Raw genomic sequence first — 21582 nt, forward strand, 5'->3', positions numbered from 1 at the left:
ACCAGCTCCTGGATTTATTCGTTTTTTGAAGGGTTTTTTGTGTCTCTATCTTCTTCAGTTCTGCTCTGATCTTAGTTATTTCTTGTCTTCTGCTAGGTTTTGAGTTTCTTTGATCTTGCTACTCTAGCTCTTTCAATTTTGACAATAAGGTGTTGATTTTAGATCTTTCCTTCTTCTCATGTAGGCATTTATTGCTGTATATTTTCCTCTAGACACTGCTTTAAATGTGTCCCAGAGATTCTGGTACATTGCCTCTTTTTCTCGTTGGTTTCTAAGAACATCTTTATTTCTGCCTTCATTCCATTTCTTATCCAGTCAACATTCAAGAGCCAGTTGTTCAGTTTCCATGAAGCTGTGCCATTCTGAGTTAGTTTCTGAATTCTGAGTTCTAACTTGATTGCACTGTGGTCTGAGAGACTGTTTGCTATGATTTCAATTCTTTTGCATTAGCTGAGGAGTGATTTACTTCCAATTATATGGTCAATTTTACAGTAGGTGCAATGTGGTGCTGAGAAGAATGTATATTCTGTGAATTTGGGGTGGAAAGTTCTGTAAATGTCTATTATGTTTGCTTGTTCCAGGTCTGAGTTCAAGTCCTGGATATTCTTGTTAATTTTCTGTCTTGCTGATCTGTCTATTATTGATAATGGGGTGTTAAAGTCACCCACTATTATTGTGTGGGTAAGTCTCTTTGTAAGTCATTAAGAACTTGCTTTATGTATCTGGGTGCTCCTGTATTGGGTGCATATATATTTAGGATTCTTAGCTCTTCTTGTTGCATTGATCCTTTTACCATTATGTAATGTCCTTCTTTGTCTCTTTTGATCTTTGTTCGTTTAAAGTCTATTTTATCAGAGACAAGAATTGCAACTCCTGCTTTTTCTTTTGCTCTCCATTTACTTGGTAAATCTTCCTCCATCCCTTTATTTTGAGCCTTTGTGTGTCCTTGCATGTGAGATGGGTTTCCTGGATACAGCACACTGATGGGTTTTGGCTTTTTATCCAATTTGCCAGTCTGTGTCTTTTGATTCGGGCATTTAGCCCATTTACATTTAGGGTTAATATTGTTATGTGTGAATTTGGTCCTGCCATTTTGATGCTTGCTGGCTGTTTTGTCCATTATTTCATGCAGTTTCTTCATTGTGTCAATGCTCGTTACCCTTTGGTATGTTTTTGGAGTGGCTGGTATGGCTGTTCCTTTGTTTCGTGCTTCTTTCAGGAGCTCTTGTAAAGCAGGCCTAGTGGTGATGAAATATCTGAGTAATTGTTTGTTCATAAAGGATTTTATTTCTCCTTTGCTTATGAAGCTTAGTTTGGCTGGAAATGAAATTCTGGGTTGAAAGTTCTTTTCTTTAAGGATGTTGAATATTGGCTCCCACTCTATTCTGGCTTGTAGTGTTTCTGCCAAGAGATCTGCTGTGAGTCTGATGGGCTTCCCTTTGTGGGTAACCCGACCTTTCTCTCTGGCTGCCCTCAGCATTTTCTCCTTCATTTCAACCCTGGTGAATCTGAAAACTATGTGCCTTGGGGTTGCTCTTCTTGAAGAATATCTTCGTGGTGTTCTCTGTATTTCCTGGACTTGAATATTGGCCTGCCTTGCTAGGTTGGGGAAATTTTCCTGGATAATATCCTGAAGAGTATTTTCCAGCTTGGATTCATTGTCTCCATCACATTCAGGTGTACCTATCAGGTATACCTGTCAGGTATACATAGATTAGGTCTTTTCACATAGTCCCATATTTCTTGGAGACTTTCTTCATTCCTTTTTACCCTTTCTTATCTAGTCTTGCCTTCTTGTTTTATTTTGTTGAGTTGATCTTCGACCTCTGATATCCCTTCTTCTGCTCGGTCAATACAGCTGTTCAAAGTTGTGTATGATTCATGAAGTTCTAGTGTTGTGTTTTTTAGTTCCATCAGTTCACTTATACTCCTCCCTAAGCTGTTTATTCTCATTAGCTTTTCGTCAAACCTTTTTTCTAGGTTCTTAGTTTCTTTGCATTGGGTTAGAACATGTTCTTTTAGCTCAGAGAAGTTTCTTATTAACCATCTCTGAAGCCTGTTTCTGTCAATTCATCACACTCATTCTCCATCCAGCCTTGTTTTCTTGCTGGTGAGTTGTGATCCCTTGGAGGAGGAGAGGTGTTCTGGTTTTGGGTGTTTTCACCCTTTTTATGCTGGTTTCTTCCCATCTTTGTGGATTTATCCACCTTTCGTCTTCATAGTTGTTGACTTTCAGATTGGGTCTCTGAGTGGATGTCCAGTTTGTTGATAATGAAGTTATTTCTCTCTGTTTCCTAGTTTTCCTTCTAACAGTCTGGCCCCTCTGCTGTAGGGCTGCTGAGGTCCACTCCAGGCCCTGCTTGCCTGGGGATTGCCTGCAGCAGCTGCAGAACAGTAAGGGTTGCTGTCAGTTTCTTCTTCTGCTATCTTTGTCCCAGAAAGATACCTGCCAGACGTCAGTCTGAGTTCTCCTTTATGAGGTGACTCTTTAGATATATGGGGGTCAGGGAGCTGCTTGAGGAGACAGTCTGGCCTTTATAGGAGCTCAAGTGCTGAGCTGTGAGCTCCACTGTTCATTCAGAGCGGCTGGGCAGGTACGTTTAAGTCTGCTGCAGCAGAACTCACTAACGCCCTTTTTTTTTCCCCCAGGTGCTCTGTCTGCTGCAGCAGAACTCACTAACGCCCTTTTTTTCCCCCCCAGGTGCTCTGTCCCGGGGAGTTAGGGCTTTATTTATAAGTTTCTGTCATGCTGCTGCTTTTTTTCAGGGCTGCCCTGCACAGCAAGGAGGCAGCCTAGTCACAGTTTGCCTGCAGAAGCTTTGCTGAGCTGCTGTGGGCTCCACCCAGCTGCTGTGCGAACTTCCCTGCAGTCCCTCTGCACTTTTGCTGGGAGCTGCAATTCTGAGCTGCTCCTATTCAGCCATCTTGGATCCGTCTCCCCATAAACATAAATTTAACTCAAGAAATTCAGCAACATGATTAACATTTATTGTGAACCTACAATGTGACCCCAATATGCCAGACACTATGCTAAGTAGTGTGGAAAAAAAAGATGAGTAAGACCCAAATGGTATTTTCAAAGAGCTCAAAATTTAATAGCAAATAAAATTAAAAATTATACCCTTATTAAAATTTAAAAGATTCAAGGGAAGTACTAAGGAGTCAGTAACTAATTGGGAGATACTGACAGGGAAAACAGAAAGCTTTACCGAGCACGTGCTGACTGACCTGGATTTTGACCAGATAACCAGCGGGGAGAGGTGAACAGACAAATGAAACAGCAGGTGCCTACTGCCTAAAGTAATTTATAGATTCCATGCTATTCCCATCAAGATACCATTGACTTTCTTCACAAAATTAGAAAAAACTACTTTAAATTTCATATGGAACCAAAAAGAACCCATATAGCCAACACAATCCTAAGCAAAAACAACAAAAAGAACATAGACCAATGGAACAGAACAGAGTCCTCAGAAATAACAACACACATCTACAACCATCTGATATTCGATAAACCTGACAAAAACAAGCAATGGAGGAAGGATTCCCCAATTAATGGTGCTGGGAAAACGGGCTAGCCATATGCAGAAAATTGAAACTGGAACCCTACCTCATAACTTATACAAAAATTAACTCAAGATGGATTAAAGTCTTAAACATAACACCTAAAACCATAAAAACCCTAGAAGAAAACCTAGGCAATACTATTCAGGACATAGGCATAGGCAAAAACTTCACAACTAAAACACCAAAAGCAATGCAACAAAAGCCAAAATTGACAAATGGAATCTAAGTAAACTAAAGAGCTCTGCTCAGCAAAAGAAGCTATCATCAGAGTGAACAGGCAACCTACAGAATGGGAGAAAATTTTTCCTATCTATCCATCTGACAAAGGTCTAATATCCAGAATTTACAAAGAACCTAAACAAATTTACAAGAAAAAAAACAAACCACCCCATCAAAAAGTGGGCGAAGGATATGAAGAGACATTTATCAAAAGAAGACATTTATGCGGCCAACAAACATATTAAAAAAAAGCTCATTACTGGTAATTAGAGAAATGCAAATCAAAACTATAATGAGATACCATCTCACGCCAGTTATAATGGTGTTCATTAAAGTCAGGAAACAACAGGTGCTGGAGAGGATGTGGAGAAATAGGAATGCTTTTACACTATTGGTGGGAGTGTAAATTAGTTCAACCACTTTGGAAGACAGTGTGGTGACTCCTCAAGGACCTAGAAACAGAAATACCATTTGACCCAGCAATCCCATTACTAGGTATATACCCAAAGGATTATAATCATTCTATCATAAAGACATGCACACGCATGTTTACTGCAGCACTATTCACAATAGCAAAGACTTAAAACCAACCCAAATGCTCATCAAGAAAATGTGGCACATATACACCATAGAATGCTATGCAACCATAAAAAAGAATGAGTTCATGTCCTTTGCAGGAACATGGATAAAGCTGGAAACCATCATTCTCAGCAAACTAACACAAGAACAGAAAACCAAACACCACATGTTCTCACTCATAAGTGGGAGTTGAACAACGAGAACACATGGACACAGGGAGGGGAACATCACACAGCAGGGTCTGTTGGGGGGTGGGGGGCTGGGGTAGGGAGAGCATTAGGACAAATACCTAATGCCTGCGGGGCTTAAAACCTAGAAGATGGGTTGATGGGTGCAGCAAACCACCATGGCACATGTATACCTATGTAACAAACCTGCACATTCTGCACATGCATCCCAGAACTTAAAGTATATATATAAAAAAAAGAAACAGCATGTGCAAAGCCTATAATGATATGGAACAGTAGACTAATTTGGAAAATGATAGTCACCAGTACTATAGCATAAAACAATTATAATGGGAGATGAAGTTAGAGAGATAAATCTACCGTGTTAAATGGCTTGAACTTTATCCTATAGAGGACAGAGAGTTACGTTTTAAGCAAGGTCTTAAGCAATATCAGATTTTAGTTTTATAGGTGGACCACATAAAAAAGAATGAAATTGATTAGATTTAAGGACATGGGTATGAGAATGAAGAGGACAAATTCAGGAGACAAAGACAGACCTGAATCAAGTAACCTAGTGACCAGTTCTCACTGCATCAATGTGTATCATGAACTGTTTCTTCAACTAGACAAATGCTGATAATGTGTTTGGCTTCTATGAAATATTAAAACAACTCAATGATGATTCAAAGGCTATTGCACTGGAAAACTAAGAAAGGGAAAAGTATAACAGTTTTAGTGTTAGACTAATTGAATTTCAGATGCCACTCAGATATGCATGAGCTAGGATCAAGCACCTATTACATAATCCAAAAGTCAGGAGAGAAAGCAAATTAATGAATTATGTAGAAGTGATAAAGCCAAAGAAGTCTAAAAGACTGACTGGAGAAAGTATAAAGTAGGAGAGAAATGTAAACAATACTACATTTACAGGGTAGGAGGAGTGAGGAGTAGTAGTAGACTCACTTAACCAAAGTAGACTAAGTGAGAGTAATAAGAGAAGCTGAAAGGTCATAAGAAATGAGATGAAATAAATGGTATGTCCTGACGTCTGTTAGAATATGGCAGAGTAAAATCAGTACTTCCCCCTTCTCTTCAAAATCACCCGAAAGCAAAGAGCAGTAAAAAAAAAAAAAAAAAACAGAAAACTCCAACCTTGATAAAACTATGAGACATCTATCACTCAAACTACAAACAGATTTAAAAACTTGCCAAAGTGCAGATCAAACAAGAATGTGGGAGGAAACAGCAGAGAGAACCACTTACTCAGGGAATACCAGCTCACAAAGAATCATCAGGCTCCACTGAAAGGCCAAAGCAGAAATCCTTTGTTTATAATTACACTTAAGTGAAGCACATAAACTGGTAGAAGGACATTCTCTGAACTAGATTTGGTTACAAGAAGCAGAGAAGTACAGATTAAGAAGATATCACATAAGACTGCCATATTCATAGAAGGAAGTCATGTTTGTGTGTGGTAGGGGTAAAAAGACACTGCACTATGAACAGACCTATTGCAGCTTATAGGCTGGGGAAATGTAGTAGTTAAAATAAGTCCCCCATACACATAACCTTGAGTCATGAGAAAAGTGCTAGTTATCCTTGGACAGAGCCCAAGGATCAGATTTGCATTAAAATACTCACTAAGCAGTTGGTACTAGCTAAAAATTGAAACCAAATATATATCCAACAATAAAAAAACAGATAAACTCTGATACCAGAATAAGAATAGAATAAACAACATGGCTCAAAGAAATGAACTACCATACATATATGTAACCACGTGGATAAAACTCAAAAACATATTGTTGAACAGAAAAAGCAAGATAAAGAATAACATACATAATGTGAGGTCATTTATATAACGTATAATAGGATTCAAAACAATTATATAATCATATGTAATAACAGCATTAAACATAGATGGGAATAATAAACACCAAAATCAGGGTAATCGTTATCTTTGGAGTTGGAAGCAGAGGAATGGCACCTGAGAGGGGTACTAGGGACTTTAAATGTACCTGCAACATATCATTTCTTTTCTAAAAATCTGACGCTACTAAAGCAAAACTGTTAGAATACGTATTCATTATATTATCCACTCCAAGTTATCCTGTATGCTTGCCTTTGGAACCAAGTCACCATATTGTGACGAAGTACAAACTAGGCCCACAGGGACAAAGTTTACAGTGCCTAGTCTATAACCAGCATCAACCACCAGAGACATCTTGAGTGAACAAGTCTTCAGAAGAATCTAGCCCCAGCTTTTTAATATTCCAGCTGAAGCCCCAGATATCATGGAGCAGAGACAAGCTGTCTCTGGCATCCAACTCCTTGGTTTGTTACGAGTATAAATAAATCATTATTTTATGATGCTAAATTTTGGGATAATTTGTCATAAAGCCCTAGTAAAGTGGAATACCCAAATATTAAACTGACTATGACTGAAAAGAAAATATATGCAGTACCTAGCGTGAGGTCTCAGCCTTGCTTGCTAAATTTACAAAACTGCTACAGCTGTAAACGTATCTCAGTTTAGTGGTATGTACAGTTTCTTACCTCCAAACTTCCAGAATGTGCTGCCCAATGTAAAGGGGTAAACTTATGGAGAACATCAACTTCATTAATGCTGGCTCCACGTTCCACTATTTCTGAAAGCTGCTTTATATCTCCAGCTCTTACTGCATCATGTATGCTGCCAAAATATACCTTCTTCCTGGAACCTATTGAAAAGTCAAACTACTTACAATGTACTATAAAACCGTGAAAGAAAAGAAAACTAAGATAATGGTCCAATAGAAAGCACAAAATCACTTTAGATTTTCAAATAATTTACTACAAAGATGTTTGTCATTAATATCTTAAACAGACTTCTTGTTCCAACACTGACATGTAAAAAGCAAGAAGGCTGATAATCTTATTCTATAGAGAAAAAGGAATTAACCAAAAATGAACAACTTTTCTTGGACCCATCAGAGAACTGGGGTCTCAAGGCAAACCGCCACCCCCAAATCTGGAGAGACAAATACAGAAAAATATAATCCTGGAGCAGAAGCACTGGAGCCAAAGAGTGGTAGAAGCACTTATATGGTAATTCTGATGACTTGCCAGAGGTTGAGTACATAGTAGCCAAAGAATGAGAAACTTCTAGGGCCCAGAGTCTTACTCAGGAAGCCACTACACTTTCAGAGATTTTTACCTTCAGAAACCTCACTAGGTTACCATTGTGAAACGTCAGGTACTCATGTCTTTGGCAGGGAGAAGGGGAAAGTACCTATTTTGAAATATGCACAACGTGTTCTCTATAACAAAGGCCTCCCTAGTAAAAAAGACTTCACCAGCGCCTCATCATACAGATGCAGATATATTTTATCAACATCTTTCTTATATTTCTAATTTATGTCTTACACTAAGAAAGGAATGGTAGGCCACAATTTTTAATTCATTTACTCTTAGTGCTTCATATTTTATAATTTAATTAATAAGCAATGTGAACCAGAGGCAATAAAGGCATCTAAGCATGAACAGACAGCTATTAGAGAAGGATGACTGAGTAAGCAGTTCAATTGCAGCATTCTCACAACAAAACAGGCATAATTCCTGACCTGAAGTTGTTTTGAAAACAGCTCACCAACACTCCTGGCAAATGATCTGTGCAAGCTTGTACTACTATTTATCTATGTACATGTTATCTCCACAATCAGAATGTTAATTTCTTGAGGGCAAAAATCATATTTTATACTGGAATTATATCTTACTCTTACTATATCTTTTTATATACTCTACTTATATCTTTGCTCCTACCAAAATGCTATAAATGTACTCAAAAAGCCTTTCTGAACATCTACTATGTACCAGGCACTATGATAACATGATAGAAAATGGACAGGGATTTAATACATTTTTTTCCACCAACACATTAAAATCTATTTGGATAATTACACAATGAAAATAAAAACCTGACAGCAATGTCCTCAGAGAGTACAGGTAAAATTAAGGAGAAACAAAACAAGTCATGGAGGAGGAGGAAACATTTGAGCAAGAACTTGAAGAAGAATTAAGATATATGGCAAATGGGAAAGAGAGCATACGTAAGGTGTGCACATGTACACATATACATACACACACACACACCCACACACATACCTTTAATAAATGTTCAATGAGGCAGGGCATGGTGGCTTACACCTGTAATCTCAGCATTTTGGGAGGCTGAGGCGGACAGATCATGAAGAGATCGAGACCATCCTGGTCAACATGGTGAAACCCCATCTCTACTAAAAATACAAAAATTAGCTGGACATGGTGGCACACACCTGCAGTCCCAGCTACTTGGGTGGTTGAGGCAGGAGAATCACTTGAACCCGGAGGAGGAGGCTGCAGTGAGCCAAGATCATGCCACTGCATTCCAGCCTGGCAACAGAGCAAGACTCCATCTCAAAATGAATGAATGAATGTTCAATGACGTTAATCCCTAGGCTGGACCTTCATTCTTCTTTACAATAGTACAGCTAGACCTACAAATAATGTTCTAACCACTCTACTTATTTTACACAGAGACACTCCTCTAATCCATCTTATACAAATTAACCTGATGACTTCATGCCCCTACGCCATAAAGCAGTGGTTGTCCACTGCTATTCTACAAAACAAAATCCAAACTCTCCGAATGACCTCTATGGCCTTCCACAATTTGGCTCCATCTGATTTTACGGCCTTTTTTCTCACCATACTCCACCCTGATTCATTCACTCATCCACCCACCCCTCTACTCAACATTAGTTTGGTGTCTACCATAAGGATAAAAAGATGAAGACACCCGGCCGGGCTCAGTGGCTCACGCCTATAATCCCAGCACTTTGGGAGGCCGAGGCAGGTGGATCACGAGGTCAAGAGATTGAGACCATCCTGGTCAACAAGGTGAAACCCCATCTCTACTAAAAATACAAAAATTAGCTGGGCATGGTGGCGCACGCCTGTAGTCCCAGCTACTCGGGAGGCAGAGGCAGGAGAATTGCTTGAACCCAGGAGGCGGAGGTTGCGGTGAGCCAAGATCGCGCCATTGTACTCCAGCCTGGGTAACAAGAGTGAAACTCCATCTCAAAAAAAAAAAAAAAAGATGAAGACACCCTCAAGGAACTCAGATTAGTAGAGAAGATACAAACACAAAATACAAAATAATGTGATAAAAGCAATGATGGAAATAATCATAGGAACTCCTGAAAACGCAGATGACTTCAATCTCAGCTAGGGCAAGAGGGAAGGGGAACTGAGAAGGATTCCCAGGGAAAGTAGTATCTAAGATAGAATCTTCAAGAATTAACATGAGTTTGCCAAGTAAAGTGGGAGCAGTGAAAGGCCTCCTAAACAGCATGAACAGTGGGATGTGGTCAAGAAACAGCATACACACACAAAGACAAAGACACACACACACACACACACACACAATCCTATTACTAAAGCATTAAGTGGGAACAGAGACTAGAACTAGGTAAGAGACAATGGTGGAACTTATTTCTAAAAACTTGGACTTGAGAAGGCAGTGGAGAATCACTTAGGAATTTTAAACAGAAGAATTATAATGATTGATATTTTTCAGGCTGAGTTTACAAGGCTAGATTCAGGGAAGAGAATTTATTGAATGCACAGCAAAAAAGGCAAGACTGGAGAGTAGGTGGATCATGTAAGAATACTATTTTACAATAGTCTAGACCAGAAAAAATGAGGCCCTGAACAGTGGGAACAGAAAAGGAGAGAGATTTAACAAATATTAATGAAATTCAAATGAACTAAACTGGAATAGATACAGCAGGTGAAATAAGGGAAAAGTAATGAGATAACTCCAAGGTGTCTGGCTTTGTCTTCTCAGTGCTGTGGTGCCATTAATTGAGACAGCAAACACTAAAGGACAGAGGATATATAGATAGAAAATTATATTTGGGACATGCTGTTCTTGAGGTACCCAAGGAAGATTTCCAGAAGGGTGACATATATTTAAGTCTGCAGCTCAGAGGAGAGATACAGAATTCAGGTCTCAGTGTTAGGTGTGTCTCTGCATTAGAATGCTTTTTCTGACACCCATACTCACCCTCCACTGGAACCAGTGGCACTCTGCCATCCTTTATAATTCTCATCTCAAGAGTCACTAGTTTATCAGCATTTCTCTTCCTCACCAGAAGTTAAAGAATGCACCTGTCTTCTTTACTGACAGTTCCTTAACACAGAGCACAAAGTAGGCACGCAGTAAATATTTACTGGATGGCTGAATGAGTAACATAGATTTGGGGGGCATGAGGAGTGAAGTCATAGTAAACGACAAGAAAAAGAGAACCAATGATGGCATCACCAAGGGAGAAAATCAGCATTTAAGAAGAGGGCAGAAGACAAGAAAACAGCAAAGGAAAGGGTTACTCAATGGAGTGAAAGAAAAAAACTAAGTAAGTCTAATTTGTCATCTCTACAGGGTCAAATGCTGCAAGGAAGTCAACGAAGAACTTAAAAGTGTCCATAAGAGTGAACAAGAGTTGATGTCAACCTGGGCAAGAAGACTCGGAGGAATGGTGCAGATGGAAAAAAAGGAAAGAAAGCTGAAAAGAGATAGAATGAGGGAGAGGTGAACAGCTTTGGTTCACCCTGAAAACAGATTAAAAAGGGAAAGGGGGAGTGACCACTAATAAAAGGAAATGCCAGAAAGGGCTAAGGTTGTTGCGGGCTGAAGTGAGAAAAGGAATCAGTGGCAGAGACGAGGGCAGTGAAACAGTCTGACTCACAGGGGTCTGCAGTCTCCCTAGAGGAAGTGGAGGGGCCTGAATTGGCCACCCCGGGCATGGTGCAACACCTCCGACTCTGGGGAGTTGTGTCCAGTCCCCTGCTGCTGCGGAGGCCTTCACTTGCTCTCACCCACGAGCCACGGCAGCGGCAGCGGCAGCGGCTCTCTTCGTTGTCGCTAGGACGGGGCTCACAGCCTTCTCTCGCTCTCTCCCAGGAGCTGCAGCGGAAACCTTCGTCTTCACCTTCTCTCTCCCAAAAGCCACCGAGGCGGCGGCTGGCGTCTTCACTGCCGCTCACACCGGAGGAGTCGCTGGCTATATAGCCGCAGTCTTCACTTACACCCTCCCAAGAACTACTAAGGCTGGGGCCGTCATCGACACTCCCTCCCTCCCAAGAGCCACTGAGGCGTCGACTGCGATCGTCACTAACTGTCTCCCCAGAGTCACTAGATCGCGGGTCCCGGCCGTCACTGACTCCCTCCCAAGTACCACTGAGGCGGAGGCCACGGTATTCTCTGGCTGTTGCCCTGGAGCCGCTAGTTTGGTGGCCTCCAACTTCACTAAAATTCACGTCGCTGCTGCAGAAGCTGCGGTCTACCTTAACCCTCTCCAAAGAGCTGCTGTGACTGTGGCCACTATCTCCCCTAACTCCCTCCCGAGAGACGCTGCGGCGGTGGCCGAGGTCTTCACAGACGCTTCTCAAGTCGCTGCGGGAGAAACCGGCGTCTCCACTTAGGCTTCCCGTAGCGACCCTGGAGCGGCGGTCGCCCTCTTCAGGTTTTCTCTCCCGATCGTCGCTAACTCTTTCCCTTGACTCGGTGCCGAAATGGCCTTGTCGGCTGCTTATCCTCCACACGGGGTGGCTAGTGCGACGGCCGCCGTCTTCGTCTGCTACTCCCCTCGAGTCGCTGTGGTGGCGGCCGCCTTGAGCTGGTACCTTCTCCGAATCGCTTTCCAGCCTCCCGACTCCAGCCACTTGGCTGGAGAAGCTGCAGGGTCGTCGCCTGGGAAACGAGTAAACTTCCGAAGTGCTGAGGTCATTTCCTGTTCCTCGCGTTACGTCACTTCCGGTTTCCTTTCCTCCAGATTTTTAACATCTTTTAGTCCCGACAAATGGGGTGCTGGTATGAACCGGTTTTTGGTGAAATTCGGCTCGGTCTCACCCGAGCCTATCTAGGTCCGTCTCTGGAGTGGCCTGTCATCGATCGCGCCCTCCATCGCTCAGCGACACAAGTGGAGGCCCCAGGACTGCAGTCTGCGTAGGTGACCTGTGTGGCGCGGGTCGGGCGGGGCCTTTTTGTCTTTTAGCAAACCTAGTATACTTTTTCAGTGGTGGTTGGAAGGAAATATGTTACCCTGTCATTTCGCAAGTATGGAAAAAGACCTAAAAGAGAATTTAGCAGCTGCAACCGCTGTTTTTATTGAGTACTAGCGCCAAACTTTAATAATCGCTTGTTAGGTGTTACCCATATTTTGAGACTCTATATATCGGTACTTTGTTAAGGCCAGGCAGCAGGTAAGTTGTAAAACCAATATAAAAACATAGGTCATTAGTCAAAAGACTGCGTTAGGTCTCCTGACTCCAAATCCGAGATTCCTTTCACTGTATCGTGTTTACTGCTCGAATATTTCTCTTCAACCCTGTTGCTTAACAACAGGAATGAATTCTTTCACTATTTATTGCAAACGTATGGGTCACGTTTTGTGCTAGCATCTGAAAATACAGAAATTAGTAAGAATTCTCTGCTCTCCAGGGGCATCACCAACTTGGATTCCTCTCTCAGCCCAGTTTTTCCACCCTATTGCCTTCTCCCTTCAGGAATAATGAACTGGTCCTGGAAACATACCATGCTTGATCATATCTCTCTGCCTTGTCATGTACTGTTCCTTTTACCAGGAAACTACGCTGCCTTTCCCCCAGTTTTGTTCTGTGAACTCGTTTGGGAAATTCTCATGATGCTACCTCTACTCTCTTGAGGTACAGTAAATTGTCTTTGACTTCCATCATCTTTTGTAATATTACTGATTTCTGTTTATTGAGCTCATGCGATCAGCCTGGCACTGTACCAAGTGCTCACACCAACATGAATGAGTTTGACTCAGTTCTTATTATAACGTGCCAGAATAAGTATTCCTCTTCCTCTTTACAGAGAGAGAAATAAGGAACAAAAAAGTTAATTGCTTTAGGATACACTGCTAGTAAGTAGTAAATACCTGACTTAAGATTCCAACCTAGGTTTTGGATTTTGCTGCAGGATTTCCTCCAAGTCTCTGAATTCCCACAACCTTTTATTAGATCACTTATCACATTTTATTATAATTATCTGTTTAACAATTTTTTTCTCACCCCTCAAGGACCCTGAGCTTCTGGAAGGTAAGGACTCTATCTTATCATCTTGACATTTCTGACATCTAAAATACTTCATTTAAGAGAAGGGCTTAGTAACTGTTGTGTGGGTGAGTGGGTGGGTTGATCAATTGATTGTCAGGCAGGTGAACAAATAGGCTGAAGATAGTTTTTCACTGTTGGAAGTGAATTTGGGATTAGTCATCCTAATCCCCTCACTTTAGAAATGGGGCAACTGGACCAGGCACGGTGGCCCATGCCTGTAATCCTAGCACTTTGGGAGGCCAAGGCAGGTGGATCACCTGAGGTCAGGAGTTCAAGACCAGCCTGGCCAACATGGTGAAACCCCGTCTCTACTAAAAATACAAAAATTAGCCAGGCATGGTAGCAGGAGCCTATAATCCCAGCTGCTCAAGAGGCTGAGGCAGGATAATTGCTTGAACCAGGGAGGCAAAAGTTGCACTCCAGTCTGGATGATAAGAGTGAAACTCTGGCCAGGCGTGGTGGCTCAGGCCTATAATCCAAACACTTTGGAGGCCAAGGCGGGCGAATCACCTGAGGTCGGGAGGTCAAGACCAGCCTGACCAACATGGTGAAACCCCGTCTTAAAAAAAAAAAAAACTAAAAAAAAAGTGAAACTCCATCTCGAGAAAACAAAACAAGAAATGGGGCAACTGAGGCCTTTTGTATACGAGGCATTTCTCGAGTTACTAATGTGGGACAGTTTCTCTGATAAATGATTTGCAAATACTATCCAACTTAATCTGTATTGTTGTTTTTATTTTTACAGATGAAGAAACAGCTCAGATTTGACCAAGATCACATAAGTAGGAGTTGAGGAATTGGAACCCCCTATGACTGACTCCAAATTAATATAATGTTTATAGCCACTTACATAATAATGGTAAAGGTTTTATTTTTTCACTATACAATATGTAGTAGATAAATTTACTGAGGAAATGAGACAACACATGACATATCTTAAAGGATACACACACGACAGGAAGGATTAGAAGAGGAAACAGAAACAGGTAGCAGAGAAGCAGAGATAGTACAATCTCCTAAAATAAAAATAGAAGGAATTAAAAATACAAGCAGAGGCCTAGCACAGTGGCTTATGCCTGTAATCCCAGCACTTTGGGAGGCTGAGGCAGATGAATCACTTGAGGTCAAGAGTTCGAGACCAGCCTCCCCAACAAGGTGAAACCCCATTTCTACTGAAAATACAAATATTACCCAGCTGTGGTGATGCGCATCTGTAATTCTGGTTACTGAGAGGCTGAGGCAGGAGACTCACTTGAACCCAAGAGACAGAGGTTGGCATTGAGCCAGGATTGTGTCATTGCACTCTAGCCTGGGTGACAGAGCAAGACTCCATCTTGAAAATAATAATAAGCAGAAGTTAATGAAATAGAAAATGAAATTGATAGTAATAAGCTGGTCTTTGAAAAGAACAATAAATAGACACTCAGAAAATCTGAGGAAGAAAAGGAAAGAAAATGGTATTGGAAACAAAGGAGGCCATGGAGGGAAGATGGCATGAGCCCTGGAGGTTGAGGCTGCATTGAGCCATGATCACACCACTGCACTCCAGTCAGTTCAACAGAGCTAGACACTGTCTCACAAGAGAAAAGAAAGAAAGGGCAAAGGAACGTTTTACAAATTAGAAGGTGACTTTGAAAATCAGAAGCAAATTATTTTGTGTAAAGTTTTACATGTTGAGTACCTCTTACCCAAAATGCATAGGACCAGAGTGTTTCACATTTTGGATTTTGAAGTATTTGCATATACATAATGAGATATCTTGGTTATGGAACCCCACATTAAACATGAAATTCATTTGTTTTATGTATACCTTATACACATAGCCTGAAGGTAATTTTATACAACATTTTAAATCTGGTACATGAAACAAAGTTTATGTTAAGTATTTATGTGTGGAATTTTCTACTTGTTGCATCATGGCAGTGCTCAAAAAGTTTCAGTCTTCGGTGCACTTAGGATTTTGGATTTTCAGATCAAGAATGTTCAACTTGGCTGGGCACCATGGCTCACACCTATAATCCCAACACTTTGGGAGGCCGAGGCGGGTGGAACACGAGATCAGGAGTTCAAGACCAGTCTGGCCAAAATGGTGAAACCCTGTCTCTACTAAAAAGACAAAAATTAGCCGGGCCTGGTGGCAGGCGCCTGTAATCCCAGCTACTCGGGAGGCTGAGGCAGGGAACTGCTTGAACCCAGGAAGCGGAGGTTGCAGTGAGCTGAGATTGCGCCACTGTACTCCAGCCTGGGTGACAGAGCGAAACTTTGTCTCAAAAAAAAAAAAAAAAAACCGGTACAGTGAGCCAAGGTTGTGCCATTGTACTCCAGCTTGAGCAACAAAAGTGAAACTCCATCTCAAAAAAGAATGTTCAACCTTTGGGAGGCCAAGGTGGGTGGATCACTTGAGGTCAGGAGTTCGAGACAGCCTGGCCAACATGATGAAAACCCATCTCTACTAAAAATACAAAATTTAACCAGGTGTGGTGGTACACGCCTGTAATCCCAGCTACTTGGGAGACTGAGGAAGGAGAATCACTTGAACCCAGGAGGTGGAGGTTGCAGTGAGCCAAGAAAAAAGAAAATTGGGGCCGGGCGCGGTGGCTCACGCCTGTAATCCCAGCACTTTGGGAGGCCGAGGCGGGTGGATCACAAGGTCAAGAGATCGAGACCATCCTGGTCAACATGGTGAAATCCCATCTCTACTAAAAACACAAAAAAATTAGCTGGGCGTGGCGGCGCGTGCCTGTAATCCCAGGTACTCAGGAGGCTAAGGCAGAAGAATTGCCTGAACCCAGGAGGCGGAGGTTGCGGTGAGCCGAGATCGCACCATTGCACTCCAGCCTGGGTAACAAGAGCAAAACTCCGTCTCAAAAAAAAGAAAAAGAAAATTCACTTGGGTAATTTTTTCAGCAAATACAAATTTTAAAAAATTGGCTCAAGAGTCAAAAAACTAATAAACTGGTAATTATAAAAGAATGTCCTAAAGTAGTCTAATCCCCAATAAATGTCACCAGGAACAAAGCATAGAGAAGGATGGAGTACTTCCCAATTATAAAGCTAGCATAATCCTAACAGCTCTAACCATGTCAAAATTTTAAATTCACATTGCCTGTGAACTAACTGGTTGTTAGATCTTCAAAATAACTTGCTTTGATGCATGTAATATGATGGTCGCCATAAAACTTTGTAATTGTAAATAATTAGAAATTTTAATATCAGTAAAAGAACAACTAGATTATGCTGCATTCCTCATACAAAATACTATGCAGTGGTAGAAATGCAGATCTACATGCATTAATCTACACGGAAAAAGTTGTAAGATACAGGCAGTGAAAAATGGTGCAAAACAATACATATGTGATTTCATTTTTAAACTATTTTTCTAATTCTATACTGAATTGTTACCTCAGTCATTTTATAGAGCAAGAAAGAGGGTGTAAAAGTAGACTGTATTTTGTACTTGTATTACTGGATTTTTAAAATGTTAATCCTAAGTAAAAATATAGAAGTACAGAAAAACATGTACCATTACATAAAGCAAAAGGAGATAGTGCTAAAGTGTGTGTGGGCTGGGTGCAGTGACTCACACCTGTAATCCCAGCACTTTGGGAGGTTGAAGTGGGTAGACTGCTTGAGCCTAGGAGTTTGTGACCAGCCTGGCCAATATGGTAAAACCCTGCCTCTACTAAAAATACAAAAATTATCCAGGCATGGTGGCTCGTGCCTGTAATCCCAGCTACACAGGAGGCTGAGGCAAGAGAATCACTTGAATGTAGGATCGGAGGTTGCAGTGAGCCAAGACTGCACCATTGCCCTCCAGCCTGGGCAACACAGCAAGACTCTGCCTCAAAAAGAGTAAAAGTGAGTGTGGTTCTGAAGAGATTAAGAAGCTAAGAAACGCACACTGGTTTTAACAAGGAGACATTGATAATACTGAGAGTAATTTTAATAGAAAAAGGTAAGATACAAAATCAAGACTGCACAGGATTTCAAGGTAAGTGCCTGACTATGGAAGAAGTTTCTTAAGTGAAACAAGGTTCGGAATACATCCTGGTGTGGTCATCTCAGTATTCCCAGGGATTGGGACCTTTTTTGAGTGGGAAGCTATGATTTTGGTTAGTAAATATGACCAGTCCTCCACCTCTACCTCAGTTTTGCCGAGGTGGGATGATAAAGCAGGTTATCATAAATCAACATTTTATGTCTTGTTTCAGAGAAGGGAACAGGGCCAAACCCAGGCCAAAAAAAAATGAAGTGGGTATTGGTGACAATCTCTACTCCATTCTGCCATTTTCTCTTACTTTCTAGTCATTCTTGTTCTCCCTTTATGCCCACTCCCAAATCCTCACTGGGGTACTCCATGGGTACCTTTTTGACTCTTATTTAGCTTACCCTTCCACACGTGCTCAACACAATGCCCATTATCTCTGAGAACTGACCCCATTTAGGATTAGAAAGAAACTCCCCGGTTCTACAAGAGATCAGATCTTTCTTGATAATAGTCTTTAGTTTCCATTTCTACCTCCAGTCAGCTACATTTTTCCACTTGCAGCATGGTTAGATGCCTCCTTAGATTTTCCTGAATATTTTGTATAAACCTCCGTTAGGGTACTTACTAGGTACTAAGTTGTAAGGTTAGTCATAAAAAAAAAAAATAACAATTCTCTATATTACGTTAAGCTGTTAATATGAGAATGTTTTAATTTTTATACATATAATTCCTTATTTTTCTTCCCAAAGCTTTTTATTTTTAGCTGAATTGCAATGAGATTGCTTTCTATTTTCGAAAACATCAAAGTTGGAAGTTTTCAGTGGGAAAATTACACTAAAACCAGGAGGATATCAATTTAGCAAAATCTCTAGATTTGAGGAAACATGCTATTTTATTTGTTCTCTCAAACTTCAACTTAGAAGACTGTGTTCATCATCTCCGAGGCTTCCTTTAGCTTTCCTTATTTTATTTGTTCTCTCAAACTTCACCTTAGAAGACAGTGTTCATCATCTCCGAGGCTTCCTTTAGCTTTCCTTATTTTATTTGTTCTCTCAAACTTCACCTTAGAAGACAGTGTTCATCATCTCTGAGGCTTCCTTTAGCTTTCCTTATTTTATTTGTTCTCTCAAACTTCAACTTAGAAGACACTGTTCATCATCTCCGAGGCTTCCTTTAGCTTTCCTTACTGCACTTCACAGTGTTAGATTATTACTTATAGCTAACAGTGCTATGTATTTTGACTCTTTTTCTATCTTTGGGGATGCTGTTGATCTGATGTAGATTTCTGAATTTACCAGATCTGGCTATTTATTAGAAACAACTGTGGAGCTTATTGAATACTAGTAGTGCCCCTGAATGAGAATAAATGAGACTTCCCAGAAATTAGGAATCTCTTAATATTCACTAATTCTAAGCCAGGGGTAGTGATGTGCGCCCGTAATCTAGTTACCTGGGAAGCTGAGGTGGGAGACTGGCTTGATCCCAGGAGTGAGGCTAACTTAGGTAACAGGGTAAGGCCCCATCTCTAAATTTAGAATTAAAATGTTTTAAATTCTTATAATTTTAATGCACAGCCAAATATGGGGCAGATCTAAATCACTGCCCTCCCTCTGGCCACCTACCTCAAAGAATTGAACTCAATCCCATCTGTAAATACTAGTGGCCATCTTGGAGAACACTGGCCCACTTCCATTCCAAAGCTAATCCATCTGTGTGTTTTTGTTTTTTACAAACAGTGTCCTGCTAGTTTTTCATATATTTGGTAGAGATGGAGTTTCGCCATGTTGCCCAGGCTGTTCTCGAATTCCTAGGTTCAAGCAGTCTTAATCTTCCCAAAGTGCTGGAATTACAGGCATGAGCCACTGCTCAGCCCCTCCTGTGCTATTGTTGATGCTATCTCCTTACAACCTTAAGACATAGACCAATCATTTCCACTGAGCTCCTTTGACATACTAATCTCTCTCCTATTTGTCTAACTACAATTTAATCTCTGAAGTTAAACTTCATTTAAAAACCAGCTTTTAATATTTTGTTACCGCTCATCCACACTACCCATTGTACCAGGTGTTGGCACCCATACTCAGCTGTTCTTAGGTCAAGAGTATTTTTCAATCTTAGATGTTTTCTTGACTTTTACTGGCTACCTTTTCCCTTGAAATTTTTTTTCCCCACACATGCCTGTAATCCCAGCACTCTGGGAGGCCAAGGCGGGCAGATCACTTACAGGTCAGGAGTTCGAGACCAGACTGGCCAACATGGGGAAACCTGTCTCTACTCAAAACGTAAAAGCCAGGCGTGATGGCAAGCGCCTGCAATCCCAGCTACTCAGGAGGCTGAGACAGGAGAATCACTTGAACCTGGGAGGTGGAGGTTGCAGTGAGCCAAGATGGTGCCACTGCAGTGATGCAATCTGAGCACTGTCCAACCTAAGCAACAGAGCAAGACTATCTCAAAAAAAAATTTTGCCCATTGCTGGTTTTCTATTTATTTCTGACCTTGCTACCCACCAGTCTTTGTTCCCCCATCCTTGACCCACTTCTCTGTGTGGATACCGTTGATACATTTGTAGGTTTGAATGTCACCTTCCTTTTAGAATGTTCCATACCTTTAAGCATGTGATAAAAGCTATGGGTGGTCTCCCCAGAAAAATATACAACAGGCAGTTTTGCCTGCGTTTTTGGATTCACAGACCTCAGTTCTTCTATGGCAGGGTTCATATACATAAGTTCAGCTGTCACGTGTTTACAACTCAACTCTGATGGCTACCAGTTTTCTTACTGGACCTCTCTGAATTGAACAATCTCTAGAACCATTCACTTGATTCTTTTTTTTTTCACTTGATTCTTAAAAAAAAAAAAAAACCACACAAATGCAGATGTCACCTTTGTTTAAAATTTCTAGAGGCTGCTCTGGTCACCGGTTTAATAAATTCCTTAGCATGACCAAGAAGGCTCTTTACTTAAAAATAAAGGCCAGGCATATGGCTCATGCCTGTAATCCCAGCACTTTGGGAGGCCAAGACAGCAAGATCACTTGAGCCCGGGAATTTGAAACCAGCCTGGGCTAGACAGACTCTCTAATTAAAAAAAAAAAAAAAAATTTAAATATTCATCATGGCCAGGCGCGGTGGCTCACGCCTGTAATCCCAGCACTTTGGGAGGCTGAGGTGGGCGGATCACCTAAGGTCAGGAGTTCGAGACCAGCCTGACCAATATGGTGAAACCGCATCTTTAAAATAAATAAATTAAATAAAGTCCAAACTTCACCACTACCCAATATATCCATGTAACAAAACTGCATTTGTAGCCTCAAATCTGTAAAAATAAAATAATCTCTTAAAAAACAAAAAGATTCATCATCATCTATTCAAAACCACTGAGTTTTAACCTTAAGTAGTCAATTTTTGAAAGTCTTTACATTTGCTGTTCATTTTCCAAAGATACCCTTCCCATCAGTATGGACTCTACACCTGGTTATCCTCCAAGACTCAAATATTATCACCTCTGTAGTATCATCCTTAATCCACCTTCTGGTAGTTTGGTGTGCTTATTTCTATCTTAAAATTAATTTAGGGGTATCTTTTTAAAATTGCAGAAATTGGAATTAGATGAAACAAAGCCATGTTCAAATTCTTAAATTTTAAAGTGAGTGGCTTAATTGCTTCTGTAAACTGGGAACACCATCTACCATGTAGTTATTAGATGTGAATACCAGAGAAAATACATGTAGAAAGTGCTAGTGCCTGCCAAATAATATGTGCTCAATGAAACTCACTGTTTTTTTATGTGCTTATCTAATAAAAGGCAGAAAAGACTAACCTTTCTCAGTGCCTGGCTTGTAGCAAGTGCTGTTCATGTTTTAAAAAACAAAGACAACAAGAAAGTCACATTCTAAACCTTT

The 21582-nt window shown here is 40.9% G+C and overlaps 1 protein-coding gene and 1 long non-coding RNA gene across 2 annotated transcripts in view; one reads left to right on the forward strand and one right to left on the reverse strand.

The window, feature by feature from the left end:
* The window catches only part of ANKRD42 (ankyrin repeat domain 42), a gene marked incomplete at its 5' end in the record, with an annotated part of 83520 nt that extends 71128 nt beyond the window's left edge, over window positions 1-12392 (reverse strand). Inside the window, 2 exons of the mRNA XM_035264380.3 lie at window positions 7092-7255; window positions 11303-12392. Of these exons, the coding sequence (XP_035120271.3) occupies window positions 7092-7255; window positions 11303-12392 (1254 nt within the window). The remainder of the gene's footprint in view (window positions 1-7091; window positions 7256-11302) is intronic.
* Window positions 12393-13165: 773 nt separating this feature from the next.
* On the forward strand, window positions 13166-14541 carry LOC144578090 (uncharacterized). Its single transcript, XR_013523198.1, has 3 exons — window positions 13166-13280; window positions 13658-13676; window positions 14440-14541. It is a non-coding gene; the product is annotated as an uncharacterized LOC144578090 (long non-coding RNA).
* Window positions 14542-21582: the final 7041 nt, after the last annotated feature.

Source organism: Callithrix jacchus, chromosome 10 (assembly GCF_049354715.1).
Source record: "Callithrix jacchus isolate 240 chromosome 10, calJac240_pri, whole genome shotgun sequence".
NCBI classification, from domain to species: domain Eukaryota; kingdom Metazoa; phylum Chordata; class Mammalia; order Primates; family Cebidae; genus Callithrix; species Callithrix jacchus.